Here is a 23717-nt window from a genome sequence, read left to right on the forward strand (position 1 = left end):
GTCTGTCTGTCTGTCCATCTGTCTATTTATTTGAGTTTATTTATTTAAAGTTCACAAACATCTACTGAGTCCCTTGTTTAGGTGTTCTCAAAACTCCCTGGAATTTATGGATAAATAGCTGAAAATATGGTGAAAGGCAGTGTGCTGAGTAGAACGAGTTTAAACTTAACCTTGGTGTAGGGGGGTGAGGTAGGGGTGGGAGTACTTCGAACATTATTCTGTCCCTCCCACACATATAACTCAAAATTATACACACACACTCACTCGGTTTTTCCCCCACTGGACCAGTTGTTCCAGTTCCCTTGCCATCCCCCTTTGTCTTAAGTCATTAACCTTCGCGCCCCCCTCCAGCCCCATCTTAATCACACTAAATTCCCAGAGCTCTTTCCCCTCCTCGATTCGCCCTACACTTACAAAACTTAACATGAGCTTCTGATCCAAATTCTCGGCTCAGCATCCCCCAGTCAGTCCTCAAGCTCCTGATAGCTGCAGGTAGTCAGTTTCTCCCAGCCTAGTAAGTCATGCTTCAATCGCGAGCACCCGAGTGGCGGGAGTGGGGGTGGGGTAGGAGCGAGTGGTAAAGACATAGTCAGAAATATAAGTCTTCGCGTCTTATCTAAGAGAAAAATGTGCATTTAGCTTTCCTTTGGCCAGAGGGCTAGCAGGTTTGAGTGCTCCAAGAATGAGAACGCGGTGGGCTAACAGAACTTCATTCAAAAGATAACTAGGGAAGGGCGCTGTGACTCCATGCCAGACTAGAGAGGGCCAATATCAAGGGTGATCAAACAGTGAACTCGAGTTCACTTATACAAAATTTTTTTTAATTCCCCTCCAGGCCTTATGTTTAACTGTAAACAAAATAGTCCGAGGGAGGAGGTCTCTCTCGATCCTCGCACGGGGTTTATTTTCCAATCACACGAGGGGGAGGAGATTTCCTCGTAGACAAGTGAAGGGTGATGGATAAACGTGCGGGCACTAAGACCGCAAGGCATTCGTTTCCTCCTACGGTTGATGCAGAAGCTAAGAGAGGAGGAGAACCCCAGACTCGGGAGAAGGAGAATCGAAAGAGCAGGAAAAAGCAATGCTATATCCAGGATACAACTGAGAGAGACACAGAGGCTGCACAGGGAGGGGGAGAAATAGGGGGGAGGGTGGGGGAAGGACCGCAGAGAGTACTAGAAAGGGGGGAAAACGCTTTTTTGCAGACAGTTTCCCTATTTTTTATATAGAATAGGCAGGGACTCAGAGAAGCAGTTCCAATGAACATGTCAGTGTTGACTTTGCAAGAATATGAATTTGAAAAGCAGTTCAACGAGAATGAAGCCATCCAGTGGATGCAGGAGAACTGGTAGGTGACGTTTTGATGTCTATGTATGTCTAGGTACTCTGAGTGCCTTTTTGATGTGCTTTAATGTGAATATTTCTCTGCTAAGATTTGAGATACGAATTGTACAAACACTAAGCGAATTTGTGTTAAGTTCTGGTATATCTTGTGTATATACAGCTTACGCTGTGTAAGTGCACCTAGGAAAAGATGTAATTCGTGTGAATGTGCACTATATATTATATAACAAAATAGAACACATGAACACATGTGTTTATTGTATAGAAAGATGTGTGTGTGGCGGAGGAAGGGGGGGTGAGGCTTAGCTTCGGAATTCTAAAATGTAAAACCTCCTAGTTTCTGTAAGAATTTACAATTTCTTTTTTCATAATGCATGGCCTGACATATTTGGGATGGAAAAGCAGTCAGAATGTGAAAATTAACCCACCTCCATCTCCTGATCACTCAACCCCTTTTCCTTTCCCCCCCCCCCCACCTCATTCGGGTACACTCCCCACACCCTTTCACCATCTCCTATATGCCCTTGCTTTCTCCTTGCAAGCCTTTCCCATACTACTGCCCCTCGTTCAGCCCCCAATCCTTCCTTTCTAAGGATCTTTTTCCCTTTTTGATCTGATCCCCTTTCCGGTTACAGGAAAGGGTGGGAGGGAAGAAACAACAATAATAAAAAATGAATGAACCCCGGCATGCGTAGAGACACGCACCATTATTAACTTTTTGCTTTTAAATGAAAACGCCCCCCCGGCTCTCCCTAACAATTTGCTAGGTGTTGGAAGATTTTAATACAAGTTATTTGAATACTAGAGCCAAAAACAGTTGGGGCCTCCTAGCTCGGGGGTGGAAGGGGGGGGCGGCGGCGTGGAGTGAGGGGCTCCTACTCTGAAAAAAGTTCTAACCCAAGGAAGCATCAGTGTTGTTTACTATGTACGTTCCCTTCTCCAGCCCCGCAGAAAATCCCAGTGCTAGGTGATCCAGTGTCACCTTGCAATATTTATCAGGAGCATGTAATGGACTAATCCCTGTAGTCAAATACAGGGGCAGGATTGTATTTTTCTTTTTCAACTGGGAGCTTTGCAAAGTCCCCCAAAACACGAAGGCTCCATCAGGCAGCAGTTTTCAACCCCAGGTGAACCCAGACTGCTTGTAGGGGGCTGCCTGAGCCATCCAGAGGCTCGCTGAGGTTCCTTCTTTTTACACGCACGCTCTCCGAGCTGCAGCCCCACGCGTGCGCGCACACAGACACAGACACACACACACCCTCAATCCCATCAATGAGAAACCAGTTGGTGCTGGCAGGAAGCGAAATCGGGCTGGCGAATCGGGGGAGTAAGGGAGGAGGAAAGGTGGTGGTGCAGTGGGGTGCCCGAGAAGGGAGGTTCAACTCGCCCCCTCTCTTGGCCCATCTCCAGTCTCCAGGGCTGCCCGCTCCCGCACCCCACAAGGAGGGAAGGAGAGCGTGCGCCTTGGGACTCAAGGGGCAGAGACGCCATCAGCTCCGGCCCAGGGGCGCACACCCTCACGCACACGTGTACTGGGAAGCCCGGCCGGCTCCTTCTTCCCCTCTCCCACCATCCCCCCCTTCCGACCACTTCCTCCCCAGGCGGGACCTGGCCAGGATTTCCTTTTCGCCAATGCATTTAACCCTTTCTTTCCCTCTCCCTATGTTTCCCCACCCCTGGGGCTGAGCTTGCTTGCTCTCCAGAGGAGGCCGGGGGTGCACTGGAGAGACGGGAGACGGGGCCTGCTCAGAGGTGGGAGGCGGGGCTCGTCGCGTTTGCACTGGCTGCAGTGGTGCTGGGGAGAGAGAATGCAGAGGGAGCAGTGGTGTGATGTGGGCTGAGCGCGCGCTTGTGTGTATGATGTGCGCAGGGGAGGGAGGGAGAGTGTAAGAGACTGAGGATCTGGAAGTGTGTTCCACGCAGAGGTGGAAGGGCGTGCTCTGTAAGCGCAGAGGAGAGTGGCGACGGCGGCAGACTGGCACACACCCAGCGGTGGTGGTGGAGGCGGCGGCGGTGCATGCAGGTTGACCACTGGGAGGAGGCCAGGAACTCCTGTTGAGCTCCCTCAGCCAGTAGAAAATTAAATCTTTAAAATCCCTGCTTGATCCCCTCTGAACCGTACACCTCTCTTTTCACCCCCGCCCCTCGGCATCCTTCTTGGTCAATTTCTAGAAATGCCTCCTCCTTAGTGGCAGTGGTGGAGAGATGGAAACTGGGGATTCCTTAGTAATCCCGGGCTAGGGTAGCTGGCCACGTTTTGCTGCATTAGCCTTGTATTACACATACTCTTTCCTATTGCGTCCCGCTTTAATGAGCATCATCTCCCGTTCCTTTTGTTTCATGTAGTCTTTGTTGGACTTTCTCCAATAGCTGCCTGATCTCCAACTTCCTGTACCCACTATCAACCTGTGTGTCCCGTTCTTCCTTTAGTGAGTTGGTCCTGTTAACGGCACATTTGCCCCCAGTAGCGGTAAGCCATAGTCCATGTCATCTTTAATTAAAAGAAAATGCTCAGTCCCTTCTCTGCCCTTTCATGGGTGGACACGTCCTGTGCCTTTTCTGCCAGCTCCCATCCCATTGCACTTTCTGTAATCTGTATTTTTTTTCTTGCCAACATCTTTCTTCTCATTCGGGTTGGGTTAACCTGGCAGATTCTACTTACCACAGCTTCAGTACCACATCTCATTACCTGCCATTTTAAACCTGTCATATTCTACACGGGTTCTAACACCCATTTCTTCCATCACTACTCACCAGGATTAGGCCTGAGCCTTTGTCTTTTTAAAATTAAATTTTTTTCAGTTAATAGGATTTACTTTCTTTCCTACCTACCTTTTTCCTCCCCTTTTGTATGTAGATGTGTGTATATAGATATACATATGTACACACACATGTATACATATATAGGTGGATATGGTTAAATTTATATATATGCACACTTCTGTAAATGTGTCTATGTATAATTTAGCTACGCCTTTCATTCTAGTGTTCTCACTTTTCCCCTTTGCTTGATTATATTCATTCTTTTCACTCTCATTTTCCTTCCTTCTAGGCCTGCACAAAGCAATCTGTGAAACCTGTTTGCCAGCTCACTGGGGCTTCCCTCCTTACTTCATTATGTTTTACTTGTATCAAACACACTCTCAAAGCATTTCCCTTAACAGTTTCACCTCCAACCTCAAAGGGAGAGTAAAACAAAAACACCACCCCCACAAAGGACTTAATAAGATAGGCATTGTCAGAAATTCTCCTGCCATTTTCCCCTCCCCCTCATGAATGAAGGAATGAACTAGCTGCTTGTGGCCCTAGACACCTGTGGAGGTGGTGGAAGTGATGGGTTACTTTGAGGATTCATGTATTTCTAGGGAACGTAAAATATTTCATTTCAACCACCATTAGTTATATATTTCCTTGCAGGAGGGATGGATAAGTTTCTGAGGAATGAAAGGTAGTGGATTTTTCTTTCATCGCTATCCCCCATAATGTTCGCAGTCTATAAGCCTTTTGTCAATTTGACTTATTTTCTTAGACTTGTTTTTAGTTCAGTTCTGCATCTTGTTCTTCCTGATAAATTGGAGAGAGAGTGCTTATGCTTAGATTTTTTTTGGAGATAGCCAGGTAAACCACCTACTTGGAAAATTATCTGATGAACTCATGTTGACACCTTCAAGTTGCTGATGTAAGGAGAAGCTTTCCTCTTTGTGAAAGAGTAAAAGTAAAATGTACCTAGGTTTTCACTTTCCCAAGTCCAGGCATATGTTTGAAAAACAAACTGTGTATTCTTGCCTCCAGAACCACTTTGTGTTAGAGCTGGAAGGGACCTTTTGAAATCATCTAGACTGGCCCCCCTCCTTTCCAGGTGGGGAAACTGAGGCTGCAAGTAATTAGTTAAGTAACTTGACCAAGGTCACATAGCTAATTAGCAGCCTGGTGACTGACTCTAGAGTCATTTGAATTTCAGAATAGTGAAAAAACAAAAACAAAAAACCACACCTATCTGCCTTTCCTCCCTTGCTTTTGAGAGATCGATTACATTCTGTGTCTTTCAGTCTTTTGTTCAGTTTTGACTAAACTCTAGTATAATGTTGATTAGATGAGGTCTTTTTTTAAATGATTTAGTCTTAAATTGTGTAAGGCAGTGGTAAATGCTACCCCACCCCTTTTCAGAGAAATGTTTTAAATCTGCTAGGAAAAAGAAAAAGATGTTAAAATTAAATAGAACTTCACCCAATTGAAATCTTTTGAAAATGACTTTTGCATTTGTTACTAAATAGCCCTCCTAAGTACAGTCTTAGAGGAAGTATCTATTAAAATTTTAAAATTGCACCAATGTAGCTTATTTCTCTATAGCCTGAATACCTTTAAAGATGACACTTCCAAAAATCTTCTAGGAAAGGAAAGAAAGGTAAATGATCTTTTTCTGCATCTGGATTTCTAACATGATTGTCTAGACCAAGGGTGGGGAACCACATGTGGCCTCCACGTTCTCAGGGTCAACCCTTTGACTAAACCCAAACTTTATGGAACAAATGTGTTCTGGTTTAGACCACCATCATCTACCTTTGCTGTTCAACAGATATTTTGTTCTATAGATTATATAACTAAGTAGGATCCCTTTGAAGGATGAATTTTGCTAAACTGATGTAAAGTTGTTTCACTGGAAGTATGTGAGGGATGGATTTATAGGGGCTCCTTAAGATTCCATGATTCTAGGGACAGCTAGGTGATAGTGGATAGAATATTGTCCTGGGATCAGGAAGACCTAAGTTCAAATCCAGTAACCCTGGGCAAGTAAGTCACTTAACTCTGATTGCCTCCAAAAAAAAAATTACATGTAGAGAAATATTTTAGTAGGATAAGCAGACATTAATAGAATAAAGTTGGTTCTTTTTTTCTTGTAAGACTTTGTGAAACAGAAAAGAGTTCCAGTAAAGGTCTGTTTGTCAAATTTTGTATTTTCTCAGTTCAGAAGATTAGGGATTAATAAAGGCATGAAATGAGTGCCATGCCCATTTTAAATTTTAGTAGGTATTTTGTCCATAATAGAGTAGAACAGCATGAAAAGCAAAGAAATGTATTCTGGAGGGGAACAAATACCATAGACCATAGTAATTTGAAGTAAAAATATTTCTGGGTAATAAAACAATTTTTATCTGGTCGATGGCAGTTTAATTCTCAAATTACAGGAAAAGCTTTACGTGCTGTTAAGGATGTTTAAAGTATGGCAGTTTTTAGACGAATGTGTTTGACTTAATTTTACCAGGCATTTATTAAGCACCTACTGTGTGCTACTCAGAGTTGCTTTACAGAAAGAGAAAGAGGGGCAATTGTGTGGTTTTCCTTCCTTGCAAGAGCTTTGCTCTGCCTTCATTTATTACTGCTGCCAGCATGAGGGCAAAACTGCCTCGGGAGTGCAACATGGGCACAAAATTCACTGTGGGAGCAGAAAAGCTGTCTCCACCCACCCCAACCCCACACTGTGCCCCTTCTCTTGCTTTAGCTCCCAGACACCCGGCTCTGTGCTAACAGCAGCGGATGACAGTCCCTCCAGTTGTAATTGTCTGGCCAATGATAATTATCTTCTGATGTCTGCTGACACGGTGTTCACCAATAGGAAAGCGGGAGGCCTGTGCTGACTGCTCTAACATTATGTATGTAAGATGACGTCATGAAAGGGCTTGCCTCAGGTCTCTCTGACAGCCTCCCCCCTCCCCCCTGCGCTGTAGCATCCCCAGGAGCTACTTGCGGCAGTTCAGCCAACCTTCTCTGATCAAAGTTTTCCTTTTTTTCTTTTTTCTAATTCATAGCGGGGAGGTGGTTTATTGCCCTTTTTGCTTCTCGTGTTTATTTTCCAACGTAGGATTTCTGAAAGTTCACAAGCAATCTTATTTTTAATCACAAATATCATTTACAACTTCTTTTTGTTTATTTTTAAATCAAAAGAAATAATGATTAAAGTAAAGTGGGTATTTATATTCTCTGGTCCAACCTATTGTGTTAACGTGACTGTGTTCTCCTTAGAAGTTCAGCCTTGTGATGTACAGTTTAAATACCAGAGGAAAAGCCAAACAATAAACGCGGAATAGATGTAAGCAAGGGTTGGGGAACTTTAGGCCTTGAGGCCACAGGTGGCCCTTTAGGTCCTCAAGGGCGGCCCTTCGACTGAATCCTTTGAATCCCCAGAATTTGTTCTGTGAAGTTTGGGTTTAGTTTGGCCTCCAGGCTAAAGGTTCCCCAATCCTCAGCTAAGCCTTCTACCTGGTGTAGAAAGAGCACTGGCTGGGATCCGACCATATCAGATACTTACTACTTACAAGATATTGGGCTTCATGTCCTCATCTGGAAAATGAGGGGGTTTGGACTATATGGCCTCTGAGGTCCCTTCCTGCTCTAAATCTATGAAAATAGAATCATGGTACTATTTTTCTAGTAATATTTGGTTTCCAGTAGGGTTAGCTGACAGTTTCACACAGAAGCAACAAGTTTAATAAATCACATTAATTGAATAATTCATCAAACATTTATTAAAGACTTCCTGTATTCTGAGAATACAAAGACAAAAACAGAAACTAGTTCCTCCCCTCAAAAAACTTCTATGTATTGGAATATTGAAGATGTTACTAAGTAAGGAAACGCAAGATTCTTCATACCCTGGCTGTCATGCACATAGCAAGTGTTTAGAAAATGTTTGGGGCATCGAAGTGATGCCTTAGTGCACACAATGCTAGGCCTGGAATCAGGAAGACTCATCTTCCCTGGTTCATATCTGTCCTCAGACACTCACTGGCTGTATGACCCTGGGCAAATCACTTAATGCAATTTGCCTCAGTTTCCTCAACTGTAAAATGAGCCAGAGAAGGAAATGGCAAACCACTCCAGTATCTTTGCCAAGAAAGGGGTCATGGAGCGCTGGACACATCTAGTGTGCTTTCTCTGCACACACACAGACACACAAACAAATGTGAAACTGATTTATGCTCCATAGTGCCTAACTCCTATTCCAGTATTCCTTCCACCAAGCTTCTGAAGGTGTCAGGGCACAACTGGTTTTTAATCCAGATCAAATGGACCTCCTTCAAAGAGACAGGATACAACTAAGAGGGATTCTTCCAGACTAGTTGGAGACTAGAAGATAGAGACTAAAGAGGATGTAAACACATTTTACCAAAGGAACAAATGAGACAAGTAAACCCCACAGAGAAAAGTGGAGAACTGTGGCAGTTAGCTCACACCATTCAAGTGTGAGGATCTGTGAGGCCAAACTATTTTAATAATAATCCTGAGACATTTTCATTTTTAATACAGTAAATATATTGTAGCTATAACTCACATTAAAAAAAAAAAGTTATTTGGAATCCTCAGTAATTTTTAGCAATGTAAAGGAGTCCTGATGACAAAAAATATGAGATGAGAACTGCTGTGTTAAAATAAAATTTGAAAATGCAAAGAAATACATAGCCACTAAAATTTATCTAGCATGGAAGTATAAAATGCTACGGATATTATATTATTTTTAACAGTGAAGAGATCAAGTCTTTAAAAAGGTTCATTGACTTATCCAATGTCACATATCAAGGAAGGGTTCAGAGGTGGCATTTGAACATAGTTATCTTGAGAGTTATATACATTCTTTTTCACTATACCACAGTTTTATGATGATACACAGTATATTACATGTTTCTTGGAAAACATATACTGTGTAACATAATAGAACCATCCATTCACTTAAGACATTTCATGAGAAGGGAACAAGTGTTTAGCTGCGAAGTGAAGAGTTTAGTTTAAGTACATAGACTTGAGAGTTATAAGGTCATCTAATTAAATAGAGGTCATCTAATATAAACTTATCATTTCATATGAGGAAAGTGATTTCTCAAAGGTCACACAGCAGAAGCAGGACTTACATCCATATCCACTGACCCCAAATGCGTTGCCTTTTCTTTATAATTTACATTATTTTAATGGAAAAAGCATTTTTTTCCTCTAGCTCCAGCCCCATTGAAAAAGGGGAGAAATGAAAAACCAAACTCACGTAACAATTGTGACAAATACCCATAGCCAGGCAAAACAAATTCCCCAATTGGCCATGTCCAGAAATGTCACATTTTTCATATTGAGTCTGTCACCTTCTCTGTAAGGAGCTGGTTACGACGCATCATTGTGATCAGTCACTGTATTGATCAGAGTTCTCAAAAATATTTTCAAGTCGTTTGTCTTAACAATGTATTTGTATAATTTGTTTCCTTGGTTCTGGTCACTTCTCTGCATATCAGGCCATACAAGTCTTCCCAGGTTTCTGTGAATCTGTCCTTTTTATCATTTCTTCCCACTCGGTAATATTCTATCATATCTATGTTCTCTATTTGTTCAGACTTTTCCTCAACTGATGAGCACGCCCTTCCTTTCAAGTTCTTTGCCGGTATAAACAAATTTGTCAATATGGATTCTTTCCCTTTTTTTGATCGCTTTGGCCTCTAGGCCTTGTTCACAGCTGCCTCTAATTTGCAGAGAACGTTTAAAATAATATTAAAGGTGTTTCAAAACTATGCCAGTGATACATGTATACCCTTCAGCACCACACTAAGCCAGCACAGTGAAAATCCCTTAAAACCTAGCCAAAAGGAAACATAGGCTTTCTGACAATTTATGGAGTGTTGCTCAGTTCCTTTTAGGTATAATTTGATTACTTTTAAACCTTTCTGTGCATGAGTATGTACAGATTTATATAACTGGCATAGTTTAGACCTTCTGCAAAATGTTCATCTGGTGTAACATTACAACTAGCTGCCAATAACTTTAATTTAAAAGCATGGATAAAAGGGGGCAGGGGAACCATGTTGAGCTAGGCTAAAATGTAAATTTATGTATGCAGTTTAAGTTGGTTGTTCCCTTTGTACTCTCCAGATACCTTAGACATAAGGTCAATATTAATAAAAAATAAATTTCACAAACATAAAAAGGCTTGTTATGCTGAGTGAATAGCTTTGAAGTCTGCACTGTGGGTGGAGCTCCCATGTTGCCAAGTTCACAGGTCCATGGAAGTATCCAAGTATGTTTCACATTTATAATTAATAATGATATACATTATCTTTAATTTTAGGTTTGCCTTTCAGTCAGTCAGAAAACACTTACTAAGCACCTGCATTATACCAGGCACCTTGCTAAGTGCTGGGGATACAAAAAAAGGCAAAGGCAAAGATCCTGCTCTTGAGGAGCTTATGGTCCAAAGTGGGAGACAACATGGAAACAACTGTGTATAAATACGTATAGACAAGGTAAATAGGAAATAGTTAATACAGGCAAGGCTTTAGAGTTAAGGGGGATCCAGTAACCTTCCTCTAGAAGTTGGGATTTTAGCTGAGTCATGGAACAAGTGGTGGAGATGAGAAGGGAGAGCATTCCAGGCATCAGGTACAACCAGTAAAAATGCCTGGAGTCAGAAGATTTAGTGTCTTCTTGGAAAAACAATCTCTGTCATTGTCCAGGATGACAGAATATGTACTAGGGCATGTGAGGTGTAAGAAGACAGGAAAGGTTGGGGGTTGAGGGTGGCTAGTTCTAAGTGATTTTCTTCAGGAATCATTTTTTACTTTTAGTTGCCATCAACCCACTTACCTTGATACCTACCTTTGCTGAAAAGTCTGCCAATAAAACACATTTACATAAAGGGGTCTCCATAATATTAACTTTGTGTTGCTATTGACAAGGGCAGATGTATACTGATTAGAAGCACCTCTAACAATCTTCCAGGGAAGCAAATGCTTGAAGAATTTCCTTAGACTCTTTCCTCATTTTTTCAAGATGGCAATTTTTTTTATTTGAAAGATTTTTTTTTTTTTTTTAGTGTTTATGGTTACCTAATTATAGCATGGTTAGAAAGAGCAGAATATGTTAAAATGTGATATCTATGTTTGTCCAGCTATTTAATCAGATTTATAAGCAAATATCTCTTACATTAACAAAATATATTTGGAAGACCTTTTTTCCTTAATATTATCCTAATCTGTCTCTCAGTTTTGTGAAGATTTATCATGAAATTGAATTTAACAAGCTGTTTTTCGCTCTTAAGTACGAGGAACTTAAAGTCAAAAATAGTAAGCAATTCCTTCTTTTAAGGATATTATTTTTTTAGGAATTATATAAATCTCTCACTTGAATTGTTTGACCTTGCTCCAAATTGACAATCATTTACAATTTCATTCATTTTGTAATGCTAGAACTGATGAGAAAAAAAGTACAAAGAGAAATATTAGTGACAAAATATTTTATAAATGAAAATCCACTATAAAATTAAGTGATTTTTAGGTATGGACAGGCCTAACCCTGACCCAGACTACAATCCTTTGTAAATTTCAGTGTGAATTTTAGAACATTCTCTAACTGACCATCTTAAATATGAGTTCCAAAGAATTCTCTCTGATCATTTAAAATCAGTGTACATATACAGATACATTTATAAATAACATTAATTTCAGATGACAGGCAAAAGTAGAAAGCGTATAAAGAATGTCATCAGAAAAGACAGTGAACCAGTCATACATAGCAAGAGAAAGGGACAATGTCTGTGGACAACCTTAGTCTTCTTGTTATATCCATGCAATGTGGGGAGAACATGAGCAAGGCATCCCCAAGGATAGACCCCTTGGCCTCCTGTTTATTGGGAGGGTAAGAGAGAATGAATATCACGAGTGCCTATGTGGATTAGATAACAGATCCATTGGAGGCATAGAGTATAATGTTAATAAGCATAAAAATCATAAAACATTAGTATTTAGTAATACCACCAAGAAAATGAACTTGCCCACTACTGACTAATTTATCTTTAAAATGCCATTATCGATGATGCCCTCTGGTTTTTTAGGATGCTGGGGCTTAGGTCCAGTGGCAACCCTTCCATTCATGTGTGCAAAGTTAATTAAAATGTAAATGAATTTAAACAGCATGACCTCCCTAAAAGGGGTTAATTAACATTTTTAAAAGAAATTAGTTCAGTGTTCTTGTTTGCTTTGAAGTTGGGAGCATTTGGATCTTCCCAGAAGGAGGCTAAATGAAAGAAAACTTGAGCAAAGGCTTAATGAAAGGGCTTCATCTTGAAATCCTTCTTTTTGTGGGTACCTCCTATTGAAGTCAGTGAGAGTTACAAGATGTTAATAAATTGAGCTGAATTAGGTTGTTATTACTTCAGGAAGAGGAGAGACATTGTGGTGATATAGGGAGGAAGGAAGTACTATGTTTTAATAGTTTTGATAGCTATGAGGAAATGTTATTTAAAAAAAAAATGGATCCCTGAATTTCAGAGATGTCACGTTTATAATTCCAAGATATAAAACCCTTTCTAGATGTCTTCAAAAGTTAAAACAGATGCAGAGCATCGTACGTTTAGAACTGAAAGGGACCTTAAAGCCATCTAGTCTAACTCTTTCATTTTACAGGGTAAGCAAACTGAGGTCCAAGGAAGTTAAGTGATTTATCTAAAGTCTCAAAAATAGTAAATCCTTTGACTCCAAATCTGGCCTATGTTCCACTGAACCATCCCAATTCAGTTGTTTAGTGCAGCATGGTGTAGTGAGTCAAGAAGTCCTGGATTGGTCATCAAATAGAACCGGCCCAGCTCTTTCTGGAACTCAGTGTGCTCATCTGTAAAAATGAGGAGGTTGAAGAAGACATCCTCCATTTTATGATCCTAGGAATCCATTGAAGTGTTTTAAAAATACCAGTTATTTGATGTTCATTAAGAGTTACAATAATGGAGGGTTAGTGATGCTACTCAATTATCAAAGTTCCCTCTGTATAGTTTTGACTTTTTTGTTGAGAGTGACGAACTTGGACATGCCAGACAGATTGTGCACCTCAGTTTTCTCATCTGTAAAATGAGATGAGGGATTTGGAATAGATGACCTCTGAGGTTCCTTCCAGCTCAAAAATACTATGGAGAGGTACTCTCACAGTAGTGCTGAAGAAATTTCTTTTCTTTTTTATTTTTTTTCCACTTAACAGTTATTTTATTTTTTCCAATTACATGTAAAGATAGTTTTCAACATTCACTTTTATAAAATTTTGAGTTCCAGATTTTTTCTTCCTCCCCAAGAGAGCAATCAGTCTAATATGTCTGTATATGTACAATCATTTTAAACATATTTCCACATCAGCCATGTTGCAAAAGAAGAATCAGAACAAAAGGTAAAAACCACAAGTAAGAAAGAAAACAGGGAAAGTAGTTATGTTTCAGTCTGCATTCAGGCTCTATAGTTCTTTCTCTGAATATGGATAGCATTTTCCATCATGAGTCTTTTGGAGTTCTTGAAGTAATTTTTCAATAAAGCTATCTGTGATCTTGTTTGGATTACATCTCAGCTACCAATTTTATAGCTTAGATTACAGATCTTATTAATAGATTAAACCTCTTCTGAAAATGTTAATAATTTTTCACAATAATCAATATAGTCTGTCTGCTACACTTAAATAATACAAGCATTAAGCTAACAGCAAGTTTCTTAGACATAGGGTCCTAAAAGATGAATACCCCTCCACAGTATTCTTCTTTTCTCCTTAGTCACCAAACTGAAAATACCATAACTTTATCATTTCCAAAATGAGTAAAGCAAAAATCACCTCCCTTCCCAGGATTCCTGTTGTTTCATATCCTTCCTAGGACAGTGCTTAGTGATAGCTAGGAAAATAGTGGAGAAATGGACATTGTAATATACAGACATCTGTCAGAGGAGTCCAGACTGAAGCAATTTGAGAACGTCAGCCTCTTTCCACCCCATGCACCATGACAAATTTATGGGGAAATTAACAAAAACAGTTCCATAAAAGTGAATTTTAGTCTTTGGGCTTTCCCACAACATATTCTGCTGAAATGGCAAAGCACTTCAGTATCTTTGTCAAGAAAACCCCAAAAGACATCAAGAAGAGTCAGACATGAGTGAAAAATGACTAAACAACAACAAAATCTAGACAGACCTATAATGATAACAAAGAACAAAGGGCGGTATGACTCTTCCCATCAGGACGGATGGTCTGGAACTATTGATTTCAAATATCCTAGAGAAGAACCTCTCCCCTGACTCCCCACTCCTATGCAACCTACAGTCTTTGAGCGTTACCATAGGCACCAGGAGGCAGGTCAATTACCAGTTTACTCCCCCATCTCATTGGCCCTACTCAGAACTCTTTCCTGTTATATATTCCATGCTGGAGGTAGAAAAAAATTTTTTCACTTAAGTCTCCTAGATAGTTTTGGGGGAATTAATGCCTAGGAGTTAGTAGAAAGAGTTTCCATTTCTTATACTTATATAGTTAATCTAAGGATAGATTTTTTACTCCGAAGAGGTGCTACTAATCTGTTTGCTAAATGCGTAAGTGCTGATTTAATGTCATTTTTGAAGATAGAAGAATGCAGGTGCACTATTATCTAAGGAAACTCAATATGTAAAAATCAAAATTTGCAAAATAGATAAATCATCTCAATGTAAGATTTTCTATTTTTGCCTGTTGTATTATTCTTATTTTGGTTTTGGCCCACATTTTCTGCCTTTTGGGAAATATTAAGTGCTGATTCTGTCATCCCTCATGTTAGCTATTTCTCCCATCTCAGTGTTATCTGAAAAGTTAACAAGTCTTCTGTGTTTGAGTCCAAGTCAGATATAAAGATGTTGACCTAGGGCAGAGCTAAAGAGCCAAAGTCTTGTGAAACACAATCAAAGATCTTCCAAGTTGACATGAATCTATTAATAATGCCTCTGTGATAAGGGTGTGTTGAGTGAATCCTATATGAACCTTCCATTCCATCCCTAGCCAAGAAGCCAACCTTTGGCCCTATATGTCCTTAATGAGATCATGCTGGCTCCCTAGGTGAGGATTTTTCTCCAAGTGTTCTCAAACCTTCCAGTCAAATCAAGATGTCATGACATTTAAGTAACATGGAATTAAGACTTGTGTGCCTAAGAATGGTAATTTTTGTCTGTAAAGGGAATGTGGACATTGCTTTCTCTCAAAATATCTTCCCTGGCCTGTTCAGAATTGATCAAGATACACCAAGAAGGAATAGGGATTGTCTCATTCTTTTTCCTTGTACCCTAAGTGCTTAAAATATAGTAGATGCTGAATAAGTGCTTCTTGATTGAGGTGAGTGAGCATTAAGAAGAAACAATATAAGTCAGAAGAAAATAATTATTCGTAATTATTAATAATTCAGAAAGCACTTGCTTCCTGAAGAGTAGTAAGCAATCATGAGTTAAGGCAGTGGTGGCAAATTCAGATAGAAACAGGAGCCACTAATCCACACAGAAGGATCCCACAGGCCATGTATTGACTTAGTTTTAAAATATAATATTATCTGTTTTTATATTGATGTTTATTTTGTTAAATATTTCCCACTTACATTTTAATCTGGCTAAGGCAACACTCAGAAATACTGTGGGTCTCATCTGGCCAGAATGTGTTTGACTCCTGGGTCAAGTGACTGATAATACCTTTGATGACCCAATGAATCGTCCTGCTCTGTCTCCAGATGGTATTGGGCAATTCTGATTCATTATAAAGAGAGTGGATCATGTTGCTTTAGATAAGATAATAAAATAGGATATTTTGTGTTTCTTTAGAGTATATGCTTTATAATACAATCTCCTGGGGCATTGCAGCTCTTATATATACAGCCTTAAGGAATGTCCACTGGGGCAGAAGGTCCCTAGGGACAATAATCATCTAATCTAATAGAGATACAGGAGAAAACACAAATAAGTCTCTGGAGAGAAAATGAATACCTGTAGAATTAATTAAATGAGGTAACAGTGTGGCATCTGGAAATTGTACAGCACACACACCTACCTCATTTACAGTATTGAAATGTCTGTCCAACATTGCAAAATCCCTGGGAGATTGCGTTCCCTATAGGACTGCAGTGAGGATTTTCTCTGATTCTGGCACAGCCCTAGAAAAAGGGTTTGTTTTACTAGAATCAGCTTTGAGGAATCTGGAAGATATTAACCTACCTGAGCTATTCTGTCTTTCTAGATCTCACTTGTCTTCCATAAAAAGAAAATATCAAAGCTTTCCATTCATTCTACAAGCTATTAGGAATAAGGAAAAGACCACAGGTCATTTGTATAGTGTATCGGGTTAAAAGGCAGTGCAACCTATCAAATAAAGAGTTGAGCTTGGCATCAGAAAGATATAGGTTCAAATTCTGCCTTAGACACTTACTAGCAGTATGACCATAGGCAAATTACACAAGTAGGTGGCTCAGTGGGGAGTCAAAAAGAACTAATTTCAAATTGGCCTCAGACACTTACTAGCTGTATGACTGGGTAAGTCACTAATTCTCTGTATAAGGTTCCTGCAATGTAAAATGGGGAAAAAATAGTACTACTTCCCAGTGCTTTGGGAAGAATAAAATAAGATAATGGTTTTTTTTGTTTTTTTTGTTTTTTGTTTTTTTTTTTATTTAACTTTTAACATTTATTTTCACAAAATTTTGGGTTACAAATGTTCTCCCCTTTTATTCCCTCCCCCCCCCCCAAACCCAAGCATTCTAGTTGCCCCTGTGACCAATCTGCTCTCTCCTCTATCCTCCCTCCCTGCCCTTGTCTCCATCTTCTCTTTTGTCCTGTAGGGCCAGATAGCTTTCTTGACCCCTTAACCTGTATTTCTTGTTACCCAGTGGTAAGAACATTACATTTGGTCCTAACACTTTTAGAGTTCCAACTTCTTTAGCTCCCTCCCTCTCCACCCCTTCCCCTTGGAAGACAAGCAATTCAATATAGGCCAAATCTGTGTAGTTTTGCAAATGATTTCCATACTAGTTGTGTTGTATAGGACTAACTATATTTCCCTCCATCCTATCCTGTCCCCCATTACTTCTATTCTCTTTTGATCCTTTCCCTCCCCATGAGTGTCGACCTCGGATTGCATTCTCCTCCCCATGCCCTCCCCTCCATCCTCCCCCCTACCCTGCTTGTGCCCCTGTCCCCCACTCTCCTGTATTATGAGATAGGTTTTCCTATCAAATTGAGTGTGCATTTTATTCTTTCCTTTCGTGGAATGTGATGAGAGTAGACCTCATGTTTTTCTCTCGCCTCCCCTCTTTATCCCTCCACTAATAAGTCTTTTGCTTCCTCTTTTATGAGAGATAATTTGCCCCATTCAACTTCTCCCTTTGTCCTCCCAATATTTCTCTCTCACTGCTTGATTTCATTTATTTTTTTAAGATATGATCCCATCCTCTTCAATTCACTCTGTGCACTCTGTCTCTATGTATGTGTGCTTGTGTGCATGTGTGTGTGTGTGTGTACTCCCACCCAGTACCCAGATACTGAAATGTTTCAAGAGTTACAAATATTGTCTTTCCATGTAGGAATGTAAACAGTTCAACTTTAGTAAGTCCCTTATGACTTCTCTTTGCTGTTCACCTTTTCATGGTTCTCTTCATTCTTGTGTTAGAAAGTCAAATTTTCTTTCCAGCTCTGGTCTTTTCATCAAGAAAATTTGAAAATCCTCCATTTCATTGAAAGACCATTTTTTCTCCTGAAGTATTATACTCAGTTTTGCTGGGTAGGTGATTCTTGGTTTTAGTCCTAGTTCCTTTGACTTCTGGAATATCCTATTCCATTCCCTTCGATCCCTTAATGTAGAGGGTGCTAGATCTTGTGTTATCCTGATTGTATTTCCACAGTACTTGAATTGTTTCTTTCTAGCTGCTTGCAATATTTGCTCTTTCACCTGGGAATTCTGGAATTTGGCCACAATGTTCCTAGGAGTTTCTCTTTTTGGATCTCTTTCATGCGGTGTTCTGTGGATTCCTTGAATATTTATTTTGCCCTCTGGTTCTAGAATCTCAGGGCAGTTTTCCTTGATAATTTCATGGAAGATGATGTCTAGGCTCTTCTTTTGATCATGGTTTTCAGGTAGTCCCAGAATTTTTACATTGTCTCTCCTGATTCTATTTTCCAGGTCAGTTGTTTTTCCAATAAGATATTTCACATTATCTTCCATTTTTCGAATCTTCTCGCTATGTTCTGTGATATCTGTCTTTCTCATAAAGTCCTTAGCATCCATCTGTGCCATTCCAGTTTTGAAAGATCTATTTTCTTCAGTGAGCTTTTGAATCTCCTTTTCCATTTGGCTAATTCTGTTTCTGAAAGCATTCTTCTCCTCATTGGCCTTTTGAACCTCTTTTGCCAATTGAGTTAGGCTAGTTTTCAAAGTGTTAATTTCTTCAGCATTTTTTTGGTTCTCCTTTAGCAGGGAGCTGATCTGCTTTTCATGCTTCTCTTTCATCCCTCTCATTCCTCTTCCCAGTTTTTCCTCCACCTCTTTAACTTGATTTTCGAAATTCTTTTTGAGCTCTTCCATGGCCTGAGCCCATTGGGTGGGCTGGGGCACAGAATCCTTGATTTCTGTGTCTTTGCCTGATGGTAAGCATTGTTCTTCCTCATCAGAAAGGAAGGGAGGAAGTGTCTTTTCTCCGAGAAAGTACCCTTCAATAGTTTTATTTCTTTTTCCTTTTCTGGGCATTCTCCCCAGCCAGTGGCTTGACCTCTGAATATTCTCCTCACACCCACCTTGCCTCCTGGTCCTCCCAGCCAGCATTTGGGGACTGAGATTCAAATGCTGCTTCCTGCCTTAGGGCTTTTGGCGGGGGCAGGGCTGCTATTCAGTGTGAGAATTAAGTTTAGATGTTCAGGTCGGGGCAGGGCCGCCTCTCAGGTACAGTTCCCTCAGGGGGTTTATGCACAGACCTTCCACAATGGATCCAGGCTCCCACCCGCTTGGGGAGCCCCTGTCTGCAGCTGCCTCTCAGCTTCTATCTCCCGGGGGGGCCCGAGCCATGGGGGCACCCCACTCCCCTCTCGACCCGCCAAAGAGACTCTCTCACCGACCCTCGTCACCTGTGGGGGGGGGGGGGGGGGCTTGTGCCGCCGCTGGAGATCCCGTCTCCGTAGCCCGCTAGGATCTTTTCCTCACGGTGTCGCGGCCGCTGCAGGGCTGCACTCAGCTCCCAGTCCCGGCGCCCAGTCCACAGCGCGAAGGACCCCCCGTGAGAGGTTTGCAGGTCTCTCCGGAACAGAAATCTCCCTCGCTCCAATATTCCGTGGCCTCTGGGTGCAGAATTCATCGTGAGTTGGTCCCCTCTAGCCGTTCTGTAGGTTGTGGGTTCGGAGCTATGTGTATGTGCGTCTTTCTACTCCGCCATCTTGGCTCCGCCCCCCAAGATAATGTTTTAAAAGTGTTTTGTAAACCTCAAAGCACAAAAGAATTTTATCATTAAAAAAAAGAAAACGTCAAATTCTGTTCTGTGAGACTCTCATTTACTTAAACAGTAACCTGGGAGTGTTGATTGCTCTGATGGTTTCTGCAACCAGAAAGAATATATTCAGTTCAACGCCCCAGTCCTGCAAGCATTTTATTAAATACGCACTGTGTAAGGGTTAGAATAGGGAACTAGGATGAACTTGCGATTTCATTGGCATAGAGTGGGAAGAACTCCCAGATGAGTAAATTCCTTCACCAGTGTAAGTCTGTCCTTTCTCTTTAACTTAGGGTGTTTTAGAGTAACCAGTGCTTCTTAAACTGTGAGGTCAAGACCTATAATTTAAGAAGCACTGAAGGGATTATGAGTGAAAAAAGTTTAAGAAGCCTTGTTTTAGACAATTTCAGAAAGGACGAAGGATTGTGACTTGCCTTGGATCGTAGGTCAGTTAATTTCAGAGGCAGGACTTGAACTCAGGTCTTCCTGGCTTCCATCTCATAAGCCTAGATGCCTCTCTGGTACTTGAGAGACAAAGACAAAACCAAAACAATTCTTCGTGGACTTCCTTTCTGTTGGAATAAATCAGATATGTCAGGCCTGCCTCTAAGTTTCAGAAATCCCTGAAGTTTCTCCGACCTCTAAAAAAATTGTGCGTAGATGGTAGTGGGTTTAGCGTATTGCTTTGTAGGTGGGGTTAAGAGTGTTGATCACCTGTTACATCTCTTCTGTAACTGTAGCCTCAGTTTAGAGTGGGTTTTGGCAAAAGGAAATCCATACTCTAAAGACTCATGCCCTTTGAGTTCCTGAAGTTTAACCTATGCCTTTTTATTTTTTTGTATATGTGTGTATCTGTATATACACACATATACTATATGTGAAACATGGAAGGAGGGTGGCCGCATGAATCATAGTACATGTGGTTCAGAAATAGTGTAGGATTCTAAACAATTCAAAAATGATTCACACTATGCTGGATTTTTCTGCTTAATTCCCCTTTTATATACTACAGTAATGTCCCTCTCAAGTTATCTCTCTCCCTTATTTAACCTTATTTTATTGGTCTTTGTTTTTATTTCACCTTCATATCTGGATATATCCCTAACCCTCTTCCCTCTCCTACCCAATGAACCATCTCTTCTAACAAACATTCAGAAAAGAAAGGAATTTGGGAACATCCAGCCAATATATATTTCAATCTCTGCAAAGAATTTCTCCTTTATTTTTATTTAATTTTTCCCATTCTTTTTCCATGGTTACCACATGGAATGCTTAAAGTCATCATTTATGTATTTAGGGTCAGACATACTTTTTAGATTCATAAAAATATAGCTTTTAGTCATTTTAAGATGATGCACAAAATTAACAAAAGGTTTCTAGGTTATGCCTACAACTAGGATCCATAGTGAGGGCGTAATAGACCAAAAGGCTTTTGAGATGAATGCAAGGGAGTCATTAGAAATCAAGGGAAAAAGAAATAAGGAACCCTGCTGTTGACAGACCGTTCAAATGGCTGGTAAGAAGCTGTGAACTTGATTCACAGTGCAGAGGCAATTTAGAAGCAAATCTGAAGTAATAATCCCATTTGGAAAAAAAAACCAAAGGATGTTTGTAAAATGAAGCTTGTGGTTTAATACATTTCATCCTCATTTTTAAAAGCAAGATTTGTTTTTTAATGATAAATTAAGCACAGTGATGATTGACCCAGAGAATATGTTATCAATAGACAAGGACAAACTTTTATGACATAAAGAGAAATCAACTTCCTTGTTTGCTGTATAATCATTCCTTGGACATGAAAGGAACCACACTACCTTGGACGCAATCTCTATGACACAGTTCTTAGTCAGAACTTTGTCAATATTTTGCTAAACCTGCCACCAAAAGTGTAACTCAGATTTCCTGCTAGCCGTCTACCCACTGAGGGTGTAGGAGCTGAGGATTGATTATCGTTCTTCTGATATCACTAATAGGAAAAAAAGGTAACTGGATACAAACTGATAGTTATCATGCAGTAGGGGGGAAACGGTTTGGTGGAAAGAGAACAAGATTTGGAGTCAGAGGACAAGTTCAAAGTTTACCTTTTTCACTTAACACTTCTGTGACTTTGGAGAGGACTCTCTCTAGCGTAACCTCCCTGGGCCTTAGTTTTCTTATGTTGTTGGACCAGATGATCCACATACAGTTGATCTAAAGGTCTATGTTAATTAAGTAATCTCATACATCCAAAACATTCAAATATATAAAATGTTTGGATCATGTCCATGTCTTGCTTATGGAAATTTCCCTTTTTGATTTGCAGGTTATTCTCATATATAGTTATCCAATAATAAATACTTCAGAGATCTGTAATTTGGCCCTCCCATCACCAGTGGAGCTTAGAGAGTTACTGTGGCCAAAATGTACATGGTGATGAACCTTTCTGAAATTAGCAACGATGTTACTTGGGCAGGAAACGTACATCCCATGGCTAAACCCTTTCCTGATCTCTAAAGTGTGCCACAAATTCAGCTCCACTACCAGAATATGAACAGAGAGAATCCAGAGTAAGCCTTGACTGAGTTGTTGACTTAGACACCTCGAAACTACTTTTGCATTTCTAGCTAACTAACACAACATTGAAGTTGGTTTATGTTGTTTTTGATAGCTTCTCCATTGTGCATTATTCCATTAATAATCTAAAGCAGCATATTAGAATGTAAATGAAGCAAGTACAATCTGAGGTAACAGACATTAAGCAGCCATGAAGAAAACAGAGGTGTAGGTGGTACACATACAAAGTCTGCTAATTACAAGAGATAATCACAGTTATATTGTTCATTTAACTGTATTAAATATCTACAGTATCTTTCCATGCATGGAAAACCAAAATAAAATGTCATTGTATGTCTTTATAGCAACTGCTTTTCAGATTGATGGTCAGATTCTTTGCTGGTTGGGGGAGGAGGGAGCAGAGTTAAATGATAAATAGTTATCAAGTATATACTGTAAAAAAAAATGTGATGGACTTAATGATAACCATGCAAAAAAGTATGGCATATCCTGGCCTCAAAGTCAGCAAGTCCTGGGCTAAAGGACAGCCGTTGACACATATTGGCTATATGACCCTGGATGTAGCACTTAATCTCTCATTGTCTTGTGCTGAGTTGTTGCAGTTTCAATACCAGAGTGACTTGCCATTTCTTTCTCCAGTGCATTTTACAGATGAGGAAACTGAGGCAAACAGGGTTCAGTGACTTGCCCAAAGTCACACAGCTAATAAGTGTCTGAGGCCAGATTTGAACGCAGGAAAAAGGAGTTTTCCCGACTCTAGGCCCAGGACTCTATCCATCACACCACTGAAATTCAGTGTGTTAAGTAGCCCTCCAATCTCTGAAGAGAACATGCCAGGCTACATGGATTGTTAGAGGGAGTTTCATCATCTGGATGATCCCTATACCATTAAAGTCACAAAATGTAGCCCCTATCCCTGTCTGTATTACTACTCGTTACTTCTAAGATTTCTGGTACAAAGAGATAATTTGTTAACATCTATAGTAGATGTAAACATTCTAAACACCATGCACGTATTATGGTATTGCGTTATGGGAACACACTGAATCAACATAAATTTAAGTAGTGGAAGAGAGAAATATAATAAATAAGACCTTTTATATTTTCTGAATTTTTTTTTTTTTTAGATTGATTCTCCCTATTTACTCACAACTGTTTAAGGACTGGGTCCTAATACTAATCAGCCCAGAAGTTTGAATCTGCTCTGTTTTTCTGATTTGGAATGATTCTCTCTACCTTAGATAGCCTAGTATCACTCTACTAGTGCTGGACTCAGTGAGAATACCCATTAGTGTTAGCACTGCTATACCTCAGAGCTCCCACCCTCCAGGAGTTGCATATTAGTGGTTGACCACTGATTTAATTTCAAAAGCAACATCTTTCATCCTTTGTGAATTTCAAAGTAAAGATGACAGTCCTATTCATATGATCAATGACATTGATATTCATGGATCTACATATGACTTGTTACTCTAACCTCAGAACTTAAGAATTTTTCAAATTGAAATTAAAATGACATGCAAATAAAACAACTAATTCATTAGTGTGCTGGTATTATTAAGGCATGTTG

At 40.1% G+C, this 23717-nt stretch overlaps 1 protein-coding gene across 1 annotated transcript in view; it reads left to right on the top strand.

Moving 5' to 3' along the window:
• The first annotated feature begins 638 nt into the window (after positions 1–638).
• Positions 639–23717, top strand: part of ELOVL6 (ELOVL fatty acid elongase 6) — a 154709-nt gene continuing 131630 nt past the window's right edge. Inside the window, exon 1 of the mRNA XM_072623375.1 lies at positions 639–1348. Within this exon, the coding sequence (XP_072479476.1) occupies positions 1260–1348 (89 nt within the window). The 5' untranslated portion in view covers positions 639–1259. The remainder of the gene's footprint in view (positions 1349–23717) is intronic.

The sequence above is a fragment of the Notamacropus eugenii genome, chromosome 7, assembly GCF_028372415.1.
Source record: "Notamacropus eugenii isolate mMacEug1 chromosome 7, mMacEug1.pri_v2, whole genome shotgun sequence".
Taxonomy (NCBI): domain Eukaryota; kingdom Metazoa; phylum Chordata; class Mammalia; order Diprotodontia; family Macropodidae; genus Notamacropus; species Notamacropus eugenii.